The 24,174-nt window shown below is 42.1% G+C and overlaps 1 protein-coding gene across 6 annotated transcripts in view; it reads left to right on the top strand.

Moving 5' to 3' along the window:
- The window catches only part of SCAF8 (SR-related CTD associated factor 8), a 168,946-nt gene that overhangs the window by 38,305 nt on the left and 106,467 nt on the right, over positions 1 to 24,174 (top strand). For 5 of the 6 annotated variants that reach the window (XM_090041692.1, XM_090041687.1, XM_090041681.1 and 2 more), the window contains exons 4-7: positions 4,418 to 4,579; positions 6,151 to 6,307; positions 10,860 to 10,990; positions 14,986 to 15,162. In XM_090041692.1, coding sequence (XP_089897818.1) covers positions 4,418 to 4,579; positions 6,151 to 6,307; positions 10,860 to 10,990; positions 14,986 to 15,162 — 627 coding nt within the window. Of the gene's footprint in view, positions 1 to 4,417; positions 4,580 to 6,150; positions 6,308 to 10,859; positions 10,991 to 12,749; positions 14,803 to 14,985; positions 15,163 to 24,174 lie in introns of those variants that run through there. The other variant, XM_090041706.1, reaches the window with a different exon arrangement.

A 24,174-nucleotide genomic window follows, 5' to 3' on the forward strand; every position in this document is an offset into this window, starting at 1 on the left:
AGGCCTGTTTTCAGTGAAATTGTTGCTTGACATGCATAACATTTTCATATTCAATTACTTATTAATGGAATGCCATATCAGCCACTTTGTAATTTGTTGGAATTTGTTAGACTAATGGTTTTAAATATATATATATCCAGGACATCCTATATGTCTTTTTTTTAAATACTAGCATAATCTTGGCTTTCTTTCCATTCTCTGGCTCATCCCCAGTTTCTCATTATGTAATAAAAACCTTGTTTAAATGGTCAGAGAGCTCTGCAGCCAACTCTTAAAATTCTCAGGTGGAAGATATTCATATTTGATCATTTTAAGATGCTAATTCTAAGGGATGCTGTTTAACATCCTTGTTATTTACTGTTTAAATAAAATATATCATCACTATAGGAAATTAATTCTTGGGAATAAAATATATATGTGGGGTAGCAACCACTAGGTACAGGGTACCTTGCAAACATAAAAACTGTTTTTGCTCCAAGGGAACAAGAGCCTGGGGAACTCGATACACAGCTTTTTGTCAAATACAGAAAAAATTTTCTATCTTCATTTTCAATAACGATGCAGAACAGTGTACAATCTTCATTATAATAATGTCTTTATACCAGTGATAAAATCCCTTTTGTTCTCAATATTATTTTTTAAATTTTCTTATTGACCATAATTTCAATGATCCTAGATGTTTTATTAACTAGAGTTGATTGTTATATGTTTAACTTATTTTTAATTTTAGCTTTCTTTTCATTACTGTTGCTTTGCAAAGCAGCTGTCATAGTTCCAGACCCCACAAAGAATACTGACCAAGATAAGGGTATATTTGGAGCAGAAGATGGTTAGGTTTGTGATGGTCCTTAATTTGTGGAAGAGTTTATTCCTTGGACCAGCCCCTGAGCGTTCTGCTTCCATACAGACAACTTTCATTTGTAATACCAAAATGGTATGGGAAACTAATATAGAGAATAGAGAACAGGTTCAAAATGTTTGTGGTTTGATGCTGGGAGACAGCTGGCTAAAATGAGTATATTATTTTCTTCATTGCTGCATGGATTATTGTGTGTTTTGAAGAAGGAAAGATACCTTCTCCAAATCATTGGTTATTTCAGTCAAAAGTTGGACAGTTGTTCGTAACTCTTTCACAGGCCAGGTTTAATATGAGTTTGACTAATAAATTTCATACATAGGTCTTTAGAGTGTCAGTACTGCTTGATGAGAAAATATTCTTAACTTTTAAGTTCATGGTTAAGTATATGTAGGACAGATTCCTGCTGTTAGAGAAGGTTTCCTCCATGTATACAATTTTTGTAGCAGAACAAAATAGTGATTCTTTGCAGGCTTGGTGCCAGGCATTTAAGATTGGTGAAAAATAGTTCACTTCCCTGGCTAACTCTTTGGGGTAGCTTCGGTGGAGGCTGTGATGGCTCCTCTGGCCTGCATTGTCTCCTTTTAGATACTGAAGACTTAATTCTGTTGTCTAGCTATATCAGCCTGTTTTCTACCTGTGATACTCAAGTTTCTGTTTTCCCTTTCTCTCTGTAGCGGGATGGGCAGTTATTTTGGGGGAAGGGCTGCTTCCAGAATTTTAGCATGCTATCGAGGGCCACATGGGTAGCCCCACCCCTTGACAGGTGCCCCGCCCTCTGATATCTAGTGATCAGAAGTCCAGCTTCTTAACCCCTGACCTTTGCCACTCAAAGTCCCTCCCCTTGCCTCCAGAAGTACTCCTTTCAGCAAGGGTATTTGCCATCTTGGAACCAGAAAAATATCAAATTATATATCTTCTCAACCTGGAAGGACGTGGGCAGTGGGGTTCTGCGGAGCTCGGTCCTCGGGCCTGCACTGTTCAACATCTTCATCAGCTGTTTGGACGAGGGGGTAAAAAGCACCCTGTTCAAACTTGCTGATAACACTAAGATGTGGGGGGATGTGGGCACACTAGAAGGAAGCATCAGGCTACAATCAGACCTGGACAGGTTACAAGAGTGGGCGGATGTGAATAGGATGGGCTTCAACACAGACAAGTGCAAGGTGATGCACCTGGGGAGGAACAACCGGCACCATACCTACAGGTTGGGGAACTCCCCTCTTGTCAGCACAGAGGCGGAAAAGGATCTTGGAGTCGTCATTGACTCCAAGATGAACATGGGCCGGCAGTGTGGGGAGGCAGTCAGGAAGGCCAATCGTACCTTGTCATGCATCCACAGATGCATCTCGAGCAGGTCCAAAGAGGTGATCCTCCCCCTCTGTGGCACTGGTCAGGCTGCAGCTGGAGTACTGCGTCCAGTTCTGGGCACCGCACTTCAAGAGGGATGTGGACAGCATGGAGAGGGTCCAGAGGAGGGCCACTTGCATGATCAGGGGACAGCAGGGCAGGCCCTATGAGGAGAGACTACGGGACCCAAACCTGTTTAGCCTCCAAAAGAGAAGGTTGAGGGGCAATCCAGTGGCCTGTTATAAACTAGTCAGGGGGGATCAGCAGGCATTGGGGGAGTGCACTGGCAGGAGTGACCAGGAATAACGGTCACAAGCTGGCAAAGGGCAGGTTTAGGCTAGATATCAGGAAGCACTATTTCACGGTCAGGGCGGCTAGGATCTGGAAACAACTTCTGAGAGAAGTGGTGCAGGCTCCTACCCTGGGGGTTTTTAAGAGGAGGTTGGATGAACATCTTGCTGGCGTTGTTTGGCCCCAGTATTATTTCCTGCCATGGCAGGGGGTCGGACTAGATGATCTACTTGGGTCCCTTCTGATCCTAGAAACTATGAAACTGTAAAAAGCAAACATCTACAACATTCATTAATTTCCTTTCAAAAATATTTTTGTCCTTACTTACACTCGTGCACGCGCGTGTGTGTGTGGTGTACACAGAGGTGATTACACAATGGCTTAAAATGGAGTCTTACTCTTGTATATCGAGGGGGGTGCATATAGGTTTGTGGGGGGCTGTTGTGTGGGTATGGGGTGTGGATGGGTATGGGGTCTGTGAGGGGGTGTGGGTAGGCGGTCCGCATGTATGACAGTGTGTGGGGGGGATGCATGTGTACGGTGGGGTATGCGTGTTGGACTCACCCTGTGAATGCACATGCACACACACACTCTGCCCCTGCCTGCACACACACACAGGGCCCTGTGCTCTCAGTTCTGGCAATGCAGCTGGGAGCTACATGGTGCTGGAGCAGGGCAGGGGCAAGAAGAGAGTGAAATGGCTGGAGTCAGGGTAGGACAAATGAGCTGTTCAGTTCTGAGGGCAGTGGGCATCAGTCCTACTGCCCCTAGCTCCTGTCAGCTTTGACAGGCAGCCAGGAGCAAATACATATTACTTTACCATTTTTTTAGGGGGCCCTGTGGCCTGGATAGAATGGTCTGGCAGGCCAGATCTGACCCATGGGTTGTATTTTGCCTGCCTCTGCTCTATAGGAGGATTCATAGAATCAATGAGTCAGACGGGACCTAGACAGATCATCGAGTCCGACCCCCTGCCATGGGCAGGAAGGAGCACTGGGGGTGGCAGGGGTCATAAAAACCCAGCCAGGTGCCTATCCAGTCTCCTCTTGAAGATCTCCAGGGAAGGTGAGAGCACCACCTCTCTAGGCAGCCTATTCCAGGCTCTGGCCACACTTACGGTGAAGTAGTTCTTTCTAATATCTAACCTAAACCTATCCTCCCTCAGCTTGTGGCCATTGTTCCTGGTGACTCCAAGGGGGGCCTTGGTGAACAGACTTTCCCTGAGTCCTTGCTGGTGGCCCCTGATAAAGATTTTTCTCAAGAGGTGATTTTGGAGCAGTATGCCTGACACTTGTGTGACAAAGCTGAATGTGTAGTTTAAGGAGTAGGTTAGACCAGGAATGTCAAATTCACCAGGCCCCATAGGCTAGATAAATGTCCCTGAGCCAGTTTGCAGGCAGGGGCAAGACTATGCACCAGAGCCAGTGCTTGGGTCAGTCCAGCACAGGCTCTGCATGGGTTGTCTAGGATCCAGAAGTGTAAATAACCCCTGAAATATTCCATTTAGGCATCAAGTTGCTGTCACATTGCAGGGTCCTAGAAAAGAACAACAAAAATGACTGGGATAATAGGGATTGAAATTTGAGGTACAAATTTGATTAACATCATTGGATATTCTGCATTATACATACAAGTACCTTAAACTGAAAGTTTAAACTTGGCCATATTCTTTGAGGTCTTCATAGTTCAGTGCAAATATACTAGTTATTTTATGATGATATCTTGATCCATTTATCAATTAGCATTGACCGTCATTTAGCTATCTGGGTATTGGTAGGTCAGTTTACAAAATGGTAAGTAGTGGAAAAATCTGGTTAGTTGTGAGCTGTAAATAATATTTTCTTTCATTCAACTTTTAAACTGTAGTTATGTGGTTGTTTAATTTTTCCAAATGTGTGCATCTTTAAACTTTCGTTACAGTGCAAACCAGAATACAAGGTGCCTGGCCTATATGTCATTGACTCTATTGTGCGACAGTCTCGGCATCAGTTTGGGCAAGAAAAAGATGTGTTTGCCCCAAGGTTCAGCAATAACATCATCAGCACTTTCCAGAATTTATACCGTTGTCCTGGAGATGACAAGGTATGTCTTTTTTGTTGCAGTTTCTTTTACAGGTAACACAATTAATAGAATACTAGCGAACTGCCCGTCAAGAATGTCTTGGGTGGCAGGGGAAGTTTGCTAACCCTACTGCCGCCCTCCACTCCCCGCAGCACCATTGCCACCTCCCAGGGGGAGGGGGAGTGGAGTTTGCCCCTCTGTCTCTTCCATCCCCCTCCACCAGCATCCTGTGCCGCTACCTCCAAGGAGCAGGAGGGGAGGGGCAAAGCCAGAGGTGCTGACATTGCCTCTCGTGCTGCGTCCCTGACATCATGGTGGCTCTGTGCTGCCTCCACCTCCTGTCTGTAATGCTCTTGGAGCACTCTGATTGGTTGGTTTAGCAACCACTCAGTGTGCTCCAAGAACATTATGGACAGACAGACAGATGGACTAAGCCTTTTATTATAGTAGAAACTTTTTTTAAAAAGTACAAGATTCTGCAATGATAGTTTTTGTTTATTCAAGCAGACCTCATTATAACTCTTCATTATTCCTCTTTTGGTAAGCTAGAAATGAACAGAGATGTGCCTATGCTTTAGGTTTGCAATGGTTTTTTTTTATTGAGGTACAAAAATAAGATTAGAAAGAAAACACTTATTGCAACTTAAAAAGAGCTACTTTAATTAGCACTACCATTCTCCTTCTGGAATTCTTCAAAACTTATTGTTGCACAGTCTCACGCACTGTACTAAAGAAAGTATGACAACTGTTTTTATGTTGTTACTATGTAAGTATTAACATCTCCTGGGAAATGTTTTCTTTATTAATATTTTTAGATACACAATTTCTTGAAAAAAAATGCATGAAAAATAGCCCCGTTTTTGTAGGACGTATACACAAAGTTTGATTTCATTCTATTATTTCAACAGCAAGTGTTAATTTACCTATTATTAATCTCTTTTCTCCACATTTTGGTGAGGACAGATGAAGATAGTACATAGGGATAGACAAGTTAGAGCAGTGTTAATGTTTTCTGATTACAATTTTAGAAAGTAAAGATTTCCTATTTCCTTAAGGCAGCAGTCAGCAACCTTTCCCAGCCCCTGTACAAAACACGACAAGCACAGGTCTGAGGCAGGCTGGCATTAGAATCTGGCTGCAGCCACTTTTCTCTAGGGCAGCATGCTGCTTGCTGCTTCCCCCCTTCCACTTCTCACCATCACAGCACAGGGGGAAGTACCCATTGCTGCCATCTCATCTGCCCTCTGCAGCACTGGAGGAAGTGCCTTGTTGCAAAAACCCCAGTTCTGCAGACCTATATCCAGTGGCTCCATGGGCCAGATCTAGCACATGGACCATTAGTTGTGACTCCTGCCTGAAGTTAATTTTTTCCTAATTTTGTATCAAGAATACCAATTTAAGAAACCCTTGCTTAGTTTGTTTTGCTATTTTAGTTCAGTATTTGACTTGAGTACAGAATTTCAGAAAGCCAAAGCTGAACCTTTTATAGTATATTTCTGAATGCTAATTTTTCTTCTTGGTGTCTGTAACAAACAGGAAATCAACAATGCAATTTTCTAAATATGTCTTTTGTTGCCTTTTTCTCCTTTTAGAGTAAAATTGTTAGAGTGCTGAATTTATGGCAGAAGAATAATGTATTCAAGAGTGAAATTATTCAACCTCTCTTGGATATGGCTGCAGGAATTCCTCCTCCAGTTGTGACCCCAGTCTTGCCTACTACCACAGCTGCTATGAGCAACAATACTCCAGGTAATGGAAAATGAGACACAACTTTCATAGTAAATTGGAAAGTTCTATTCAACACTCGGAGCAGATTTTTTCTCGTAAAATGTCAGCATTTTGTAACTATACGTGCTTGACATTTTTCACTAGCCTTCAGGCAAGTATTAAATCTAAATTAATTGTTTTGGAATTAATTGTTTTGACTTGTGGTAGGTAATCAGCCTCCAGTTTAGTGAAGTATCATAACTATCAGGCGGCCAGGCCTGTTCCATAGTGCCGCGTTCTTGTTTGTTGTACATAGGATTATAGATTCGTAGAGTCGGAAGGGACCTCCAGTAGGCCATCTAGTCCGACCCCCTGCCCCTGGCAGGCAAGGAAAGTCACCAACCCTGGGGTCGTGTGATCCCAGCCAGGTGCCTGTCCAGTCTCCTTGTGAAGCCCCCCAAGGATGGGGCAAGCACCCTCCTCCCTTGGAAGCCCATTCTATATTCTGGCAACCCTGACCATGAAGAACTTTCTCCAAACATCCAACCTAAACCATCTCTCTAGTGGCTTATAGCCATTGTTCCTTGTCATTCCAGGGGTGCCCTGGTGAACAAATCATTGCCTACTTCATGTTTCTCTCTCCTTATGAATTTGTATGCCACTACAAGGTCCCCTCTCAGCCTTCTCTTGGAGAGGCTGAAGAGGTTAAGGTCCCTTAAGCTTTCCTCATAGGGTCTTCCCTGCAGGCCTCTAATCAGGTGAGTGGCTCTTCTTTGGACCCTCTCCAGGTTGTCCGCATTCTATTTGAACTGCAGCATCCAGAACTTGACACAGTACTCCAGCTGCGGTCTGACCAGTGCCACATGGAAGGGGAGAATCACTTCCCTGGACCTGTTTGTGAAGCATCTATGGATGCACGACAAAGTGCGATTGGCTCTGCCAACTGCTTCATCACATTGCCAACTCGTGTTCATCCTGGAGTCAGCAGTGACTCCAAGATCTTTTTCTGCCTCAGTGAACATGAAAAGGTCGCCTCCCAGCCTGTAGGTATGATGGCAGTTCTTCCTCCCTAGATGCAGCACCTTGCACTTGTTCTTATTGAATTGCATTGTGTTGCTCTCTGCCCATTTCCCAGCCTGTCTAGGTCAGCTTGGATCTGGTTCTTCCTCTCCAGGGTGTTAGCTGCACCCCATAATTTTGTGTCATCCACGAATTTGGACAGGGTGCTTCCCACCCCCTTATCCAGATCACTGATTAAGATGTTGAACAGCCCCAGAACTGAGCCCTGAGGGACTCCACTGCCCACATCTTTCCAGGTTGACACTGACCCATCCATTACCACCCTCTGAGTGCAGCCCGTGAGCCAATTTGCTACCCAGTCTACCATGTAATCATCCAAGGCAAATCCCCCTCTGTTTGTTTATAAGGATGGTATGGGCTACCTTGTCAAAGGCCTTCTTGAAGTCCAGATAGATAACATCCACCTCAATTCCTGCATCTAAATATTTGGTGGCCTTGTTGTAAAAGGAAACTAGGTTAGTCAGGCAGGACCTGCCTGCTAAAAACCCATGTTGGTTACCTTTCCGCATCACATTAGCCAGCGAGCTCCCACAGATGTGATCCTTGATCATTTTTTCTAGGGTTTTGCCAGGGATAGAGGTAAGGCTGAGTAGTCTATAGGTCCCTAAGTCCTCCTTCCTCCCCTTCTTAAGGACTGGGATGATGTTAGCCCCCTTCCAGTCCTCCAGAACCTGGCCTGAGCACCATGAGAACTCATATAACCTTGCCAGTGGATCAGCTATGACACCCGCTAATTCCTTCATTACCTGTGAGTGGAGTCCCTCCAGTCCTGGTGATTTGAATACATTCAGTCCCCTTGTATTTAAGGGGACATTTTGGGAGTTGTCTTGTCACACTTCTGTTGTCCATGTTTCCTTCTCTGTCATTACCTGGAAAGTTTGAGGAAACCCTCCTATTCTGGGGTTTTCTGGGATATTGTTTAGAAGGGTTGGTTTTATGTTTTATTTTAATACTCTACTTGCTTTTATAAGTTTCTTTCTTCCCTTTGTTCTCTTGTTTTATAAGTTACTTTGTTCTCTTACTATAAGCTACCCTGACATTTTTTTTCAGGAAAAGCAGTATATCAATCTCATGTAAGGGTTTTATACAACTTGTTTATGTGAATTAGATCCTTCTAATAAAGTAGTGCTCAACCTTTTGATCCCTCAGGCCAGATAAGTGGTGCAGGGCCAGTCCATGGGCCAGATTGGACCCTGCATGCCAAGATCGAGGCCTGCGGTCCCATGCTGCCACCATGCTACCTCCATCTGGCCCTGCTTTCTGGGTTCAGGTCTTGTGCTGCCCCTGCACAGTTCCACATTCCTGGGTTTGGGCTCTGAGGCCCCCAGGCCTCTTCACCTTGCCCTGTGTACCAGGATCAACCCCAGGGCACCACACCACCTCTGCCTAACCTCTACATACCAGGGTCAGGCCCTGCCCATCCAACACCCAGAGCCCTTTTGGCTGGATGACAGGGCACCCGGGCCTGGATCTGGATCGTGTGCCACGGGTTGAACACCCCTGCTCTAATGTACACAAAATGTTCTGAGCCTATGCCTTCCTTAAGTAGAAAAAGGCAATGTGTAAAGTAAATTGCCTCATTTTTTTTCATTAGTTTTGTATATTGTAGCTCATACACTACAGTTCAAATGAAATATATCTTGGGTCATTTTTCCCCCCATTCCTGTTGTTTTCCATTTAATTTGTATTTTATTGCATTTAATTGCTGGGATAATTTTTTTCATGTACTAACTTTTTGAGTTCTGAATTTAATAGCCTTTTAAGATGTGGTAATTTGGATTTGCTATTGCCCAGCATTTGTTTCCACTTCCAGATTGCAGGCAGAAAAATTGCTCTGACAGCTGGAGCAGTATTCCTCAAAACTACAGCATGAAACTTTATTAGCAAGAATCCCAGCATTAGATCTCTGTATCTTTTGACTTAGACCTCTTCAAAGCAGTAGGAGGGAGATGGAGAGGGACTTCTTCATGAAACTTGACTCTGGCGGGTGTAGGTAGGAACCCCAGGTACTGTTGACAAGGCTCACACTGAGGAAGACACGAGTCTAGTAGAGATTTAGGTTAATGGACATCTACTGTTACAGTCAGCTGAGGAGTGGGTATTAGTTTTGTTTTACTTTGCAGCAGGCCAATATCTGCTTCCTTCTCTAGGGCTAGCCCTTCTCTATATTTAAAGGTGGTCATGTGTTCTTTCCTTGGGTAGACCTTTTGATTTTTGTGAATATTTTAAAATACTTAATATTTACCACTTGTATTGTTGTCTACTTCAAAGCCAGAAGGGGTTACCGGGAAGCTGTATAGTTGTCCAAGGGTGAAACCTGCCTCTACTGTGATGTTATTACTTAATGAGATTTGGTTCTACTGTTCATTAATTTCTGGTATTAGTTTGGCTCATGGTGATAAGCGACGTGCCTCTTACTAATTTTCTGTTTGTATGTTGCCTCAGGTATTCCCTGAATATTTGTTTTACTTTTCACTGCTGTATCTTTCTTAAATGCTGCTATATAAACTCTGCTCCTTAAACTGGGTCCATATATTTTATCGTGTGTGTATGGTGCCTAGTATCCTTGATCCCTGATTTTAAAAAAAAAAAAGAATAAATGATAATTACCTGGAAATAAATATAAGGAGCATTGCTATAGAATCAATATTGGTAACTGTCGTTATAAAATTTTATATTTCCCTTTCAAAGAACTAAACATAGCCAATGTTGGCATTATTAATTATGTTCCTTATTTTTCCTAATTGCATCCATTTTTTTCATGCTGCTGTGTTTAAAATAGGATTAAGGACTGTATGTAGGTCCAATGGTTCAGGGGAGCATGGTAGTGACAGTTGACCACTTTACCAGTAGTTCAAACATCTAGTCTCAGAAATCATTACCATCTAATGACAGATAATGTACTTGCATCCGGTTCAAGTTGTCTTCAGTTTCCTTAGGGAAAAAAAAGAAACTGCCGCAGAGACAGAGATGCTGTCTGATCCCAGATTACAGTGAACACGGTCACATTTTGCATTCATTGGCATCTTTGTTGGATAGGCCAACAATTAAATGAGTGGTGAACCACATTTAAGATATTCATACAGGTAGTTGTACTAATCAAAGCTTCAGAAAGTTTGCATTATTTCTAGCATTCTGAATGTTCTTTAGATAAAGGTATTGGTAGTTTCCTCTGTGGCCAGTATTTCAGCCTTCCAGAATTACTGTAGTTAGTAAAGAACATTTTTAAACTATAAATGCATGTTTAATTTTCACATTTAAGAGTTGCTATAAAGGAGTGGAAACCCCCCCCACAAGATAATTTTAGCTTCTTGTCCAAAAATTCAGTGCGCGCAGTCTCTTCATACTGTGAAATAATGCAGAATAGTCAGTGACGTTTTGATTCATGTCTTTACTTTTTGCTCATGCATCTTTACTATTGACAGCTTTTATTGCTTTATATTTTTAGTGAACCTCTAAAAAAAATGTATACATGTTAACAGTATTTAGTTGTACCTTATTTTTCACCTTGCAGGAACTCCTGTGACCCCTGTTACTCCAGCTAATGTGGTACAAAGTTTACCAGATCCTTGGATGTCTCAGATTGCTAATACAGATACACTTGCTGCAGTAGCACAAATTTTACAGAGTCCACAGGGCCAACAGGTAAATATTTTGTGGGCACTGATATTATTTCAAGCTGTATATGGTCTACGCTGTCTTTGTTTTTGCAACCTATATGGGTTTTTTTAAGTATAACTTTTGCATGTATTTTTTAATTTGTGCTCAGTGTTCCATTTACTAGGCTATTTAGAAGTGAAGTATGTTATATTTGACCAGTTAACACTTTTTGTTCTTTGTGAAATTTTCTTTGTTCAGTAAGATACCAGAAAAAGATTGATTGCAGCCCATGCAATCCATGGTATTTATAATGTTGCAGAAGGTATAAATGTTTAACCAGAAAGATTTAATGAGTGGGAGTGGTTATTTAAATGGTAGTTGAAACTTATTTCTTTGCTGAATGCCCATGGAAGTTAAAAACTGCAGTATACATAATGTGGTCATTTAACACAGACAACTGTTTAGTTCAGTTTTCATTTTTGTTTTACATTTCATCGTTAAATGTACCCCTTTATTTTCATTCATAGGGGATTCAGGAAGTACTTTGGAAATACTTTTTAACATGCCACTTGGCCTAAATTTTCAGAAATGACTGATTTTGATGCCTTAATTTCTGAATGCCCAACTAAGTAAAGTGGTCTGATGATGACAAAGAGGCTATCATTCGAAAATCTAAGCATATTAACACACCAAAGTTGAACATGGAAAAGCAGTAACTTCTTTTCAAAGTATAAATATTCATCTTTGAGTAGAAATGATTTATACCATCACTCTGGCAGTCCCCCCACTCTCTTAGTTGGCTTGCTCTGTTGGGACACCAAAAACTTCCATGCAGATTAGTGAATAGGGTCCACAAGTGTACCAGTATAACCAGCGTGCTGCCACTTGCAGGACTAAGAGTCAGTTTTTATGTGTTCAGCAAAGCAGTGCCATATACAGCTGGCCAAAAGTTGGAAGAAGGTGAATTTTTAGCCAGGTCACAATTTAGGAAAATTAGCGTATTGACCCTGGAAAGGAGGGACTGCAAGTGTGAAAAATAGGATTTGTCAATAGGAGTGGAGCGATATAGGAAGTGAGGGATGGCAGGAAGTAAGAATGAAGCAAGAGCAAGACCATAAGGAAGATGAGTGTTGGAGAAGACAGTAAAGGTAAAAGGCAATAAAGATTGTGGGTCAGCAGGTTAAAAAGGAAGGGGAAGGAAAAAAGGGGAAAGATTGAGGACAAGAAGATAACTGCAGTGCATGTAAAAGTTGTTGAGAAGGATAGGTACAATATGTGTACCAAAAAGCAGGATGAGAGAGATTCCGGATGTAGAAAGAGAAAGAACCCAGCAAGGGTACAGAGACTGATTTGAAATTAGTGTAAATGTATATAGGGAGAGAAAATTAGGTTTCCAAGATATCCTTTGGCTGTAGGGGCCTTCATTTGCTGCTGGTCCCTTTTTTCCCGCCCCTCGTCACCACCCACATATAAAAATCTAATAAAAAATTGCTTCCTTCATATTTATGATTGCATTATGTGGGTAAAAGAGGAGACTTTGTGACTTCATTATTGAATTTGCAGGTAAGCTGAGAGGTTAGACCAGTGGTTCTCAACCTTTTTGGACTCGAGGTCACCTCCATAACTTTTGTGAATTGTGTGGCACCTAATTTCAAAAATTTATTTATATATTACAGTGCCTTGCAGAGGGGCAGTGGGCGTGGGAGATCTGCCAATCAGGGAAAAACCTGAGCCTGCTTGTATCTGCTTATCTCCTCATACCTTGAGGCACCTTTCAAAATATCTAGCAGTACCCCAGGGTGCCATAACATCCTGGTTGGGAATCACTGGTATAGATCTAGAAAAAGAAGAAAGATGGGACCAAACGCTAGTATGGAGAAAGGTAGGATGGTCACCAATCGTCCAGGATTTTTCTCACTCCAGGGCTTCCTTCTCTGCTTCTCCAGTTTGATTACTTCCTACACAAAACAACACACAAGAAGGTGACCCCATGGCTTTATCTGTCAGCAAGATGAATAGAAAAAACACTTTTTCACATGAAGTATATTTCTCTAGCTGAGTGAAATTTCTCCAGGAGCAAAGCAGTGTCTAAAATGGTTCTAGGGCTGTGACAGATAAAACAGGCTCTATAAGTTGCCTGAAAGGGAGAGAAATTTCCACAGTAACAGAGGTTGTCTCCAGTGTAGTAGCAGAGAAAGCACCAGCTTGTGCATTTTTGGTGACAGTAGGAAACTAAACCAATCCACCTAACTTATGTGGATTTTCCTAATTAAAAAGGAGTCATCACTTTCAGGTTGCATGATAATCTTTGGTACTTGCCCATCTTAAAAGAGCTGGAAGCAGGATCCCAGGAACAGGTGGAACATGCACACTAAGACCATTGAAGGTTAGGTCTTAAAATAAAAAATAAAAAAGCTAAAAGAAGTGGAAACTCTGGCATTTCAAGCTGGATAAAAAGTTAGGCCAAGATAATGTTGAAGAGACTTCAAGCATGGAATTGAAATGAGACCTAGAAGGACAGATTTAGTTATTTCATTAGTGTAACATTGTCTGGAACACCGTAATCTAGATATGTCCAATTCCTTCCAGAATATCTGTTTTCAAACAAAGCTCCAGACACTTAGGAGACCAGTGTGTTACCTCATGTAGGTGGCAAAGCCCCTTTTTCTTCCAAGTCTGAAGTTAATGTAGGAGAGCCTCTTCCCACATGTATGATCCTCTTTCTTTTTCACTAAATATTTATAGTTCTTCACATAATAATGTTTTCCAGGTGTCCAGAAAACTCTTCTATCCTACGTCTTGCCTAAAAGTGTGGACTCCTATCCCTCACCCTTCCCATTATACAGCACTTTCCTTTAGAGTTTCTGTCCAAACCCTGAACCAGAAGCAGAAAAATTCAGTATGTGTTGGACACACTAGTATCTTCATAAGGTAACTATCTGAAAACTTCAGAGGAACAGAATTTCTTTCTCCATCTCCTCCCAGAGTTACAGAAGAGGTTTCGAGGCATTTTGATACGTAATGAGTGAATGCATAAGGTTCAATTTTCATCTCATTCAGAAAGTCATAGAAATGCCTAAATAGCCATTGCAGAAAAGCCCTAGACATTTGGGCTGTAGAGAGGAGGTGTTAATTGACAAGATTAAAAAATACATAAGGAATCCTAGGTAACAGATTTAAACTAGTGCATCTTCCTGTGCTGGTGTCTGCAAATACAGTCCATAGCAATTGAGTGTTTAGAGCACTTCCTTCAGGATAGTACCTTGGAAGATTTGGGGGGTCTTGTTTCCCCTGTTACCTACTTGCCTTCAGGCTCTTTCCCTTGCTTTAATCTTGAGTCTCCTATATCCTCTTCCTGGTGTATTTTCTCACTGCTATACAGAACCCAGTGCCTGTGCTGTTGAAAGCTAAATCACAAAGGCAAATTAAGTTTCCATTTACTGGCTAATTTGCTTTTTGTGGTTTGGTTGAAACAGTACAGACTCCGTGTTCCACTGAAACCCAGACTTCAACACGCAACTGGCCTTGTAGCCAAAGTAGATAGATATACCATTATGAACCTTTAATACCGATACACTGCCCCAATGTAAAATGAGACATCACCACTGTGATTTACTCTACATAAGTGTAGCTGCACTGCTACAGACTCCTGACATAAATGAGCACTTAGGAAAGTGGAATAGGCTAACAGATTTTTTTCAGGTCAGGAGGAATCTAACTGGAGAAGCAGAAGAGGGGAGTCCTAGACAGCAGGAAAATCCTGGATGGTGACTGGTCGTCATCCTACCTGTCACAGCAAGTTAGGAGGAAGAACCAAGCATCTGCACTATCTTGTCTGAGCCGCAAAAAACAAATTAGTAAGTGGGAATACAATTTGCCATAATTACACACGGATTACAGTGAAATTACAGAGCAATAGCCCCGGGTTAGCTATACTATATATGGGCAAAACCTTTTCCCATGAGAAGGGCAGAAGAGCTAGTTGAAATCTTATGTAGGTACCTACTTTGGTTAATGTGGTTTTCCTGTCTCCCTTCCAGCTTCAGCAGTTAATACAGACGCTACAAATACAACAGCAGAAACCACAACCTTCACTGCTCCAAGCACTGGATGCTGGTCTTGTTGTTCAGTTACAGGCCCTCACTGCACAACTTACAGCTGCAGCTGCTGCTGCCAACACACTTAATCCACTGGAACAGAGTGTCTCTTTTAACAAGGTAGAATTTGAGTACCAAAACTGGAGAAATACATGTGGTGTTAAACAGTGTGTGTTTGAAGTTTTCTTGTGGGTCATATCTCTGTATCTTTAGTGGTCAGTTAAGTAAAAAGTACATGATCAAGTTGGAGAGAAATGTCTTAGACTGTGTACAGTTCCAAGTACAAACGTTTTCTATCGGGTCATGCAAATGAAAATAGTTGAAGTATTTAAATCTAATTGACTTTTTCAAAAGACAGATTTAACTTCTTTTTCTATAAATATATCTAATGAGAATGTCAATTTAACTTTTAAGTTTGTTTGCATATCAGAAAATTGGGGTTGTGCCTTCCGCCTCCTCATATAAATGACATATAATCTGAAAGGTTTTTTTAAAAGAAAAATCATATTTTAGAAATTCATATTTTATGTACTACTTTTTCCAGTCAGTTCACTATGGATGAATAGAAAATTATTTTTAAGTTTTTCCATTTTACAATGGATGAATAGAGTATTAATAGGTTTATTGCATCATAAACACATAGAAAAACAACAGTGAACTAACCATAAGGTAATAGTGACTGAGTTATGTTCCTGTTCATTGGGAAGAGCTCAAATTAAAGCTAGCATTTTGATATTTAAAGCTTAGGGATGAGGCCTTTTTTTAAAGGGACAGATAATCAGATTTCCAAAGTGAGAAAATTAAAACCCTTAGACTTGTTCAGGAAAGCCAAAAGGAAGCTAATGCAGTCGAAAGACAAGGGAGAAAGAAAGATGGTGTAAACCAGTGGTGCTGAAACTGGCTTGGGGTCCAAATCTGACATATGCGGTCATGTCATCCAACCTCTGTGGATACCTGTGGATTCAGAAATTTGGTGGTAGAGGAGCACTCCTCCTGCTCCCCTGCTACCAAATTTTCTGGACACACAGGGAGCCTTTTGGGCTGAATGACACGGTTCTGTGCTGGACTTCAGTGGCACATTAACACACTACACACATCACCTGGTGTGCAGGAACAAGCTGACACATGGATTGTTTGCTGTGTCTGGATCTAGGGTGTGGGCCTGGGCTAATGTGCTGGGTTGACCTGTGAGTCAGTCCTGCCTGCTTACCCCACCTTTGGGATCTGGCCAGCGGATCACTCTCAGGTCACTCACCTGGCCAGTAGGGCAGGTCTACGTGTGTGTGTGTGTTAATGTGCATCAGCCTATTTTAATGCGCATTAATAATTGTGCTCTTTAGTTAATGTGCATCAAAATAGGCTAATGTACATTTTCCTAGTACCTCACTCACAATGGAGGACATTTTTACACATGCAAGTGCCCAGCACTGCAATACTTACAGTTGTTGTATAAGTGGTGAAATGCATGTCAGCGCTGAGAAAATGGAGGCAGCACACTTTTTTGAACTAAAACGCATCTGAGGTGCTTTAGTTCAAAAGTGCACTGCAGCCATTTTCTGTGCACTGGCGTGCATTTCACTTCTTATACAAAAGACTGCATGCGGTATCGCACACTTCGCCTCAGCTTGTGTGTGGAAGCAGTGGATTTCCAGCATGTTGCGGGACAAAGTATGTGTATAAATACCCTAGATTTACTAGATGGTAAGTTACTAAATGGTACTAGATTTAAGGCTCATTAACTAAAGTACATTAATGTGCGTGTAGACATGCCCATAGAGCTGGAATGTTGAGCACTGCTAGTGTACACGGTGACAGAGGTAGAAAATAGGAAAGTTTATAGTAGCTTTGAAGGATAGATATCAAATTTAGTACATCAAACAAGAAGCCTGGTAGAGTATAGCTTCTGAGTTCTCAGGGAGCAAAAAGGAACAATAAAAGAAACATAAGTAGGTTGTAGAAAAGCTAAATAATCTCTTTTCAACAGTCTTTGCCACGGAGAATGCTGGGGAAATATCTGTCCCAGGCCCTCTCTTTTCAGATAATTAACTGCTAAAAAACTTGGTGTATGTGGAGGTCAAGGTGCTTGGTAGTGTATAGAACATGGAGTTCACCTACACTCAAAGCACTGAAAATGAGAAAATGGGTTAGAGGGATGGATCTTCACAAAAAGAGCATACAGACTAAAGGCATATGTCACTTCTGCAGCATTGCATACTCTGGAGCTGATTAAACTTACTGAGACTGATTCAGTAACAGGGACTGCTATGACAAGTAGACACAAAGAAAACCTAAAGAATGTGCCATTGTTTGTTTCATTCCATTTGTTTGAATTTCATCATTTATCCATATGACTTCCAAATTCATTTGCTGTTAGGTACAGCTGTCTTGAATAGTGGAGGGATCCATTAAGCATGTTAGAGGAGTTGGCCCTGTGATAAGAGGCTGTGTTTATGTATCTTCAGAGACCAAATATGCCTCATTTCAGCACTTGGCTCTGTATGCAGTGGCTGTGTACATGCATTCAGATAATCTGGGATAGCAGTTTTCAACCATTTTGTACCAGGACCCATCTGTAAATATTGGCCAGTCCTGACCTGCTGCCCCCAGTCTCCAGTCCCCTGGTGTGTGGGGCAGGGGGTGGGTGTGTGGAACCTGGTAGGCCCCAAGCAGCCCCTCACAGGCTGGAGATCTGCCAGCCTGCAAAGGGAAAAGCCACAGTTTCCTATGGTTTTTTTCCTTTAAAGGAGAGTCCATTTCTAAAGTTTGTTTACGACCCTTTTTATATATTTTTGCGACCCACTTTTGGGTTGCAACCCACAGGTTGACGAACATGGATCTAGGACAACCCTCCCAGGTTTGTTTTCCTTAGAGAGAAACTGACCTGTACAGAAGTTCAGATAATGAAGCAAAGAACCTGCAGTGAGGACACTGGGCAGCAAGTTGTCCCTAGAGCAAGCTGCCCAGAAAGCTTTGCAGCCTCTTGGGGGTTTTTTTGTTTTGTTTTTTTAAAGTGAATCTAAGCGGGGATCATCAGGGTCGAGAGGTAGGGTGCTGTGCCATGCTCATACGAGTCCTCCAGCCTTTCACCTCCCCTGTGCTGTGTTAAAGCCCAGCTAAGGCTTGGCAAGACCTATTCTTGGTTGCTTCTCTGTACCCAAGTGCTGCAGGTATGGAACAAGTCAGGAGCGGAACATACCTCCTAACTGCTTCAGTGCTGGGAACAGGCTCTTCTCCCTGCTTGGCAGACACTGAAACATGCTCTTGCTCCCCCTGGACACTTGTGGTTTCTCCACAGAGAGCAGGGCCTCTCCCTGGAGAAACAGAATGTCCGTCCAAGCCCAGTGTTAGGAGTATGTATCTTATGGAACTAGTCAGTGATGTGATGATGAACGTGACTGTGGTTTCTGGGACTTAGCAAAACCTAAGTGTTGGGAAGAATCCCAAGGCAAGGGTAAAGGGACAACAATATTGCAAGTCTTTGGGGTTTGCATGGAGAATGCTCAGCATTTCAGTATAGGCCCAGAGGTAGGTAGTACTCAATTACTGTGTATGAACTACATCTGTGGTTTGTCTTAGTAAAAAGAACCAGCAAAGTAGCACTTTTAGCTTACCAGCACCACCTGTTTTTTCAGTTCAAAGCCCTGTTAACTGGCACAAGTGGGGAATGGGTCATTCCACAGTTGTGCTGGTTAACAGGGCTTTGGCTGAAAAACGGGTGTAAGTCATTCAGTTTTTACTGACTTCCTCACCCCCCCCCCCCCCCCAAAATCAGGAAATGTAAAAGTAAAAATCGGTAAAAACAAAGAATGTGGAACACTAATCATTTGTTACCATAGTATTCTGTAGGCTGTCTGTGAGTAATAGGACAGTTTGAGTGTTAGTGTGTTGAGTCTGCTCAAAAATGGCAGAGTTAAGTTTGCATTGCAGAGAGAAGGCATATGAAGTTTGTTATTCTTCATTTCCTGATTTTTTTTTTTTTTTTTTCCCTGATTTTTTTCAGAGGTTTGAGTCTAGCTGGGCACTATGTTCTGGTTGCCCCATGAAATGTTATGGGTAGTTAATTTTCTTTGCCCTTCAATATCATCTCGGCACCTTCATGTTTCATAGTCCAGCTTCCCGTCTCTAACCCCTCTTCCAACTGCCTCTGGCCTCTTGGGCCTCCCTTCACAGCCTTACTCCTTACAGTATGGCAGACATCAGCAAGGGTTCCCCAGGTTGAGGAGATGGGTAGAGGATGCAATGGTGAGATTGACATGGAGTAAGTGGGGAGCATGCTTTGAAAGGGAGCTACAAATGAGGTGTTTGGACATGGAGAGTTTTATGAAACAGCTCTTGAACCCTTTCTTCATCAGACTTGCCTTAACTGAATTCTGCTAGAATTAGCAGTATTGAGGGGAAAGACATGTTTTGAATCCTTTCTTCTTATTGGCAAGTATTGGAGAGAAGGCCCCCCGGTCTGGTAAAAACATGTATAAAAAGGAATTGTTGAAGGATGGGGATGAATATTTGTACTGAAGAGATGGGAAGTGATAGATGCATAAATGGCTTCACTTCCATCCGTCCCAGCTATGTCATTGGATGGGAAGATGCCCAGCTTTTTCCTCTTATGGTTCTTCCTTGTTAATGCTTCCAAGCTCCTAGATATCAAAGGTCCCTTTCACAATTCCCTGCTTCTATAGGGATGGTAGTAAAAAACAAAAAACAAACCCATGTTAATAGCAACCCAGTTTGTAAACAGATTAATCATCAGATTAGATTTTCAAAAGCTTTAGGTTTGGATACTTTACATTGTTGTCTAGGTATGTGTTTGACACCATTGTAGCTGTTCCAAGAGCACAGTTCTAAAGTCCACCTTGCACCTTCTTATGCTCACAAACCTGAATTGCTCCAGACACATTCTTGAGCTCTGCACTAAAAAAGTTATAAGATTGGGAAGCGTTTTGAGGAGCTCATGTTAAGGGACTTCTTGTGTCTGTTAGCTCCTTGACCAAATCATCTGAGTGGTTGAGGAGCCTGAATCATGACCACTTACTGGAACTGTTTTCCAGGTTTTCATTTTTCTTTCAGTGAAATTAGTGATATTTTCCTTGAGTTATCCTAACCCTAAATTTAAGTGGATTCGGAATTGTAGTTTTATAGAATACTTTTAAAATGAACTATTGCAGAATGCGTGCAGTGAGTAAAGAACATGTATACCATTCTGAAAACTGCTAATTAGGTTGAATTTGTGGGTATTGCTCAGGTTCAGTACCTGTTACTTTGATCTTCTGATTTCTGTGACAGCAGATTGTCTCTTTCTGTCTTGTAGGAATGAAACTAATCTTACAGCACATGTGCATGTCACATTCTTTAGTGTATCAGTTAGGCTTTCCCTGAGTTCTAAACAATTCCTTCCAAAGAAGGGCAGTGAGTCCCAGACACTACGTAACACAAGTCTTGAGCATTGAGATCAATTTGGGAATAATTTATCTTCCCAAAAACATTATACATTGCAGGTAATCTTGTAAACATGTTGTTGTTTACACTCCTCTCTTTCAGGAACCCCTTGCTCAAATAACTCCCAATTAACCTTTTTTTTTTTTTTCCTCTGCACACCTAATGCAGCTCAGCAAACTTTAAGACAGTCTTAGTGTATGCATTTTGAAGCACCTGGGATAGTACTTGGTCTTTTAAACAACAAGCAATTTCAATCTTTGCTAAGATACTATGAAAGATTTAGGTGTCAGCAAAGCAGCTGTTTTTAAAGTCTAATGAAGGGCTGTATTTAAATAGCAACATCTCTCTAAGCACCAGATGGTACTCAACCAAGAGCTGTTCACAAAATATGTGGTCCTTTGCATATTTTGCTAAAAACTCTGAAGCAAATCAGCAGGTAAGCACACTTTGCATTCATCTTTAAGGAAAGGTGATAATAGTAATTATGGTGATTAAAAACAAATTTACCTTCAGGCTCCCCATCACTCCCCACACTACTGGAATGTAAGACAGGAACAAATGTGAAGGAAAACTGTGCCTCTAGTTTACTAGAATTCAAAAGATAGTAAATGAAAAGGGAACCAATTGATATAATCTATTTGGGCTTTCATATGTTTATTAGTTAGCCATAGCCCTTTACAAGAAATTGAAATGGAAAGTAGACAGTGAGGTGAAGTCTAAATTTGCTATAATAAATTAGCAAATGTCAAAGAAAAAGCACACAGAAGATGTTAATAAAATATCTAGAGGAAGGAGTAAATGGGGAGGGAGAAAATTTGAAGTTGACACAAGATTACTGTTAAAACTTGAGGCCTCTGAGGAACTTCTGATGTACTGAACAAAACTCGGTAAATAGGCAGCTGTAAGTAAAAGGGAAAGAGGCTGTTTGACTACTGTATTTACCCAAATCCAGGACAGCTTTGAATTTTTAGGATGACCCCCTAATAATTAAATTTTATACATGAGAAAGTCAGAAATTTGTTACAGTTTTCCATGTATAAAATCTAATTATTGGAAGGTTGTTTCCCCCCCCCCCATACTGTTGTAGTGGGGCAAGCAGCAACGGGGGCAGGCGGTGGAGGAGTCAGTTGGCTGCCTCCTGCTCTCCCCCATTGGTGCTTGCTCCTGATGCCTTCCCAGCACCTGCCCCCCTACAGTCTTGTGGAAGGGGCCCCATCCTGCCCCTTGCCTTTCTACTCTCCCCTTCTTCCCCTTCCTGCTGCTTAACCTCCGTCACGGCTCTGATCCCGGCCAGCCAGTCGTGACTAAGGGTAAGTGGCAGCAGGGGAGTAGCGGAGACAGTAGTGACAGGCAGACAGAGGCAGTGTGGGGTGCAGTTAGCAAGGGATTGGGGAGGGAGGCAGCTGGTGAGAGAGAAGCAACAGCTGCTGCTTTGACTCCAACCTGGATCCTAGGGTGGGACTGCAGCAGCTGCCTGCTGCCCTGCCTTGTGCTTGAATCCAAGACAGGAGATTTGTTTCACCATGTTGAATGAGGGGGAAAGCCTCATCTTGGATTTGAGTAAATATGGTAGTTATATGCATTGCTGGGTTCCTTATTTGAGCATCATTTTAGACAGTGTAATCCAAACTACTATTCAGTGTTAACTAATGCTCACAATTGGAACAAACCCAGGCAGGTTCCTACTCAATACCAGGATTTTCACTGATTTCAAAATCAGTATCAGCAGCTGTGGCGGTTGCTATAGGGACCTCTCTGGCAAACCTTGGTCTCACATGTCCTTTTTTTAAATATGTTTATTGCTGCTCTCAAGCATATAAGGGAAGCAAAAAGAGAAATACCGAGTTGTTTTAGGTGCCAAGAGCTTTTGGTATTGTCCAAGAGAGGAAGAAGTATCACTGTCAGAGAGCAGAACTGAATAGCCTGCTTCTGAGTGTTAGGGAATCATCTAGTTCTGCTGTTGATGCTAGTCTCTGAGGCATGTCGTGGTTCTCCTCCATCAGTTACTGGCAGGGGATCTATAGTTCTGACCCTAAAGCTGTTGTCAGTCTTTTTAGACTTGAGGCACACCTTGGAAAATGCCAAGTTTTAGTTTTCACTCTCTTTTTGACCACAGAAAAATAGTGTGGCAATTCTCTTATTGCAAAGAACTTGAAGAACAGACCACAACAGGTCAGAATATTATTAATCCTAAAGATTCCTGTTTGAAATCTCTGTGTTTATCTTGTGAATCATGTTTGTACACTTAATAGTGACGTTGCAGAGCACCTTGCCACATCCTTGTATGAATCTCAACCCACCTCAGGTGTTGCAGGACCCATTGTGAATCACAGCCCTAGAGCATATTCTTAGATGCTTGAGGGTATGCTCCACTGAGGAAGACTTACAAATTCATCAGAACCTGACATTAAGGAGAAGTGGCAGCTGAGAACCCTGAACACTCTTAAATGATGGTGGTTTGTTAAAATAATGCGTTCTAAGTCAGAGGGAGCTGTTTGCAAATCAGAAAAGGTTTTCAGGTTGGTTTGGAAGTGAACAAGTCTTGTAGATCTTGGAGAACATTTAAAATAGAGCACTGTTTCTCTTAAGTTGCTAGTAAATTAAGTTGTATATTGAGGCACATTAAACCATCTACTTTGGGATGACAGTAATTTAGACTCTCAGAATTTATTCTACAGTAAATAAGATTTTGCTACAGGGGAGGTAGCTATGTTAGTTTCAAGTCAAGCAGAATGCCGGGTAGTTGCATTTTATAGACCCGGGGTTCTCAACCCTCCAGCCCACTCAGCCCTAGAATCTAGCCTGCAGGACTCCCCATGGGTCAGGAAATGTGGTGGTGGAGGAGCAGCGACAAGTAATATGGTCAACCCTCCCATACTGCTAAATTCCTACGCCCTGTGTGGCCAGATCAGGGCCAGGTCATGTCCCATTCCTCCACAGGGCCCAGTTGGGCCAAGGTGTTCTTCCACCCCCTCACATGGCCAGATCAGGCCCTGCCTCACTGCCCTGCATACCGGATCCAACCCACAGATGGGCTGAGCTCTGTTCATCCAGCCCAAGGGGGAAAAAGGTTGAGTACCACTATTATAGATTAATATAGAGATGCATAGGCTTTTGTCAAGAACAGCTTGCTTTGTCAGGTGCTATGGAAGGATCGTTCATAGGCTCTTTTGCATCTCTGAGTTTGTTTATAGAGCAATTCTGTCTTGCACTGTGCTTAAGGCCTTGCTGGTGGTTTTGCCTCTGGAATGTTTTTCTCATAGAAATCTTAAGACTTATTCCGTGGGACACTGGTCACACATTTGCATGGCGCTACCTTATTATTTCCCATGTGGAGCTAATGCTTGCTTTGAAAGAATTTAGCAAAATCCTTGATTTAAGAACTGCTGATCAGCCAGCCAGTGTAACTTCCTCGCTTGTTTTCACTGAGCATTGGACAATTGAAGAAGAGAGTAAAGCTATTTACCCAGTAACTTGTTTAAGAATCCACTTTTCTTCATATTCAGGCTGCTTACCTTTTCCTTTTCCTCTGAGTTCTTTCATGAGACTGGTGTTTAGCAGTGTAAACTGGCGATTTATAATCGTTTCAGTTGTCAGTGTTCAGTGTTTTGAGAGGACACTTTTGTGGCCCTATCGGAGGCACTGCTTTTCAGAAAGCACCCAAAGCATAGAGACACCTAGTGCAGTGCCTAATAA

This window comes from Crocodylus siamensis, chromosome 1 (assembly GCF_052110815.1).
Source record: "Crocodylus siamensis isolate JL-2025a chromosome 1, ASM5211081v1, whole genome shotgun sequence".
Lineage (NCBI taxonomy): Eukaryota > Metazoa > Chordata > Crocodylia > Crocodylidae > Crocodylus > Crocodylus siamensis.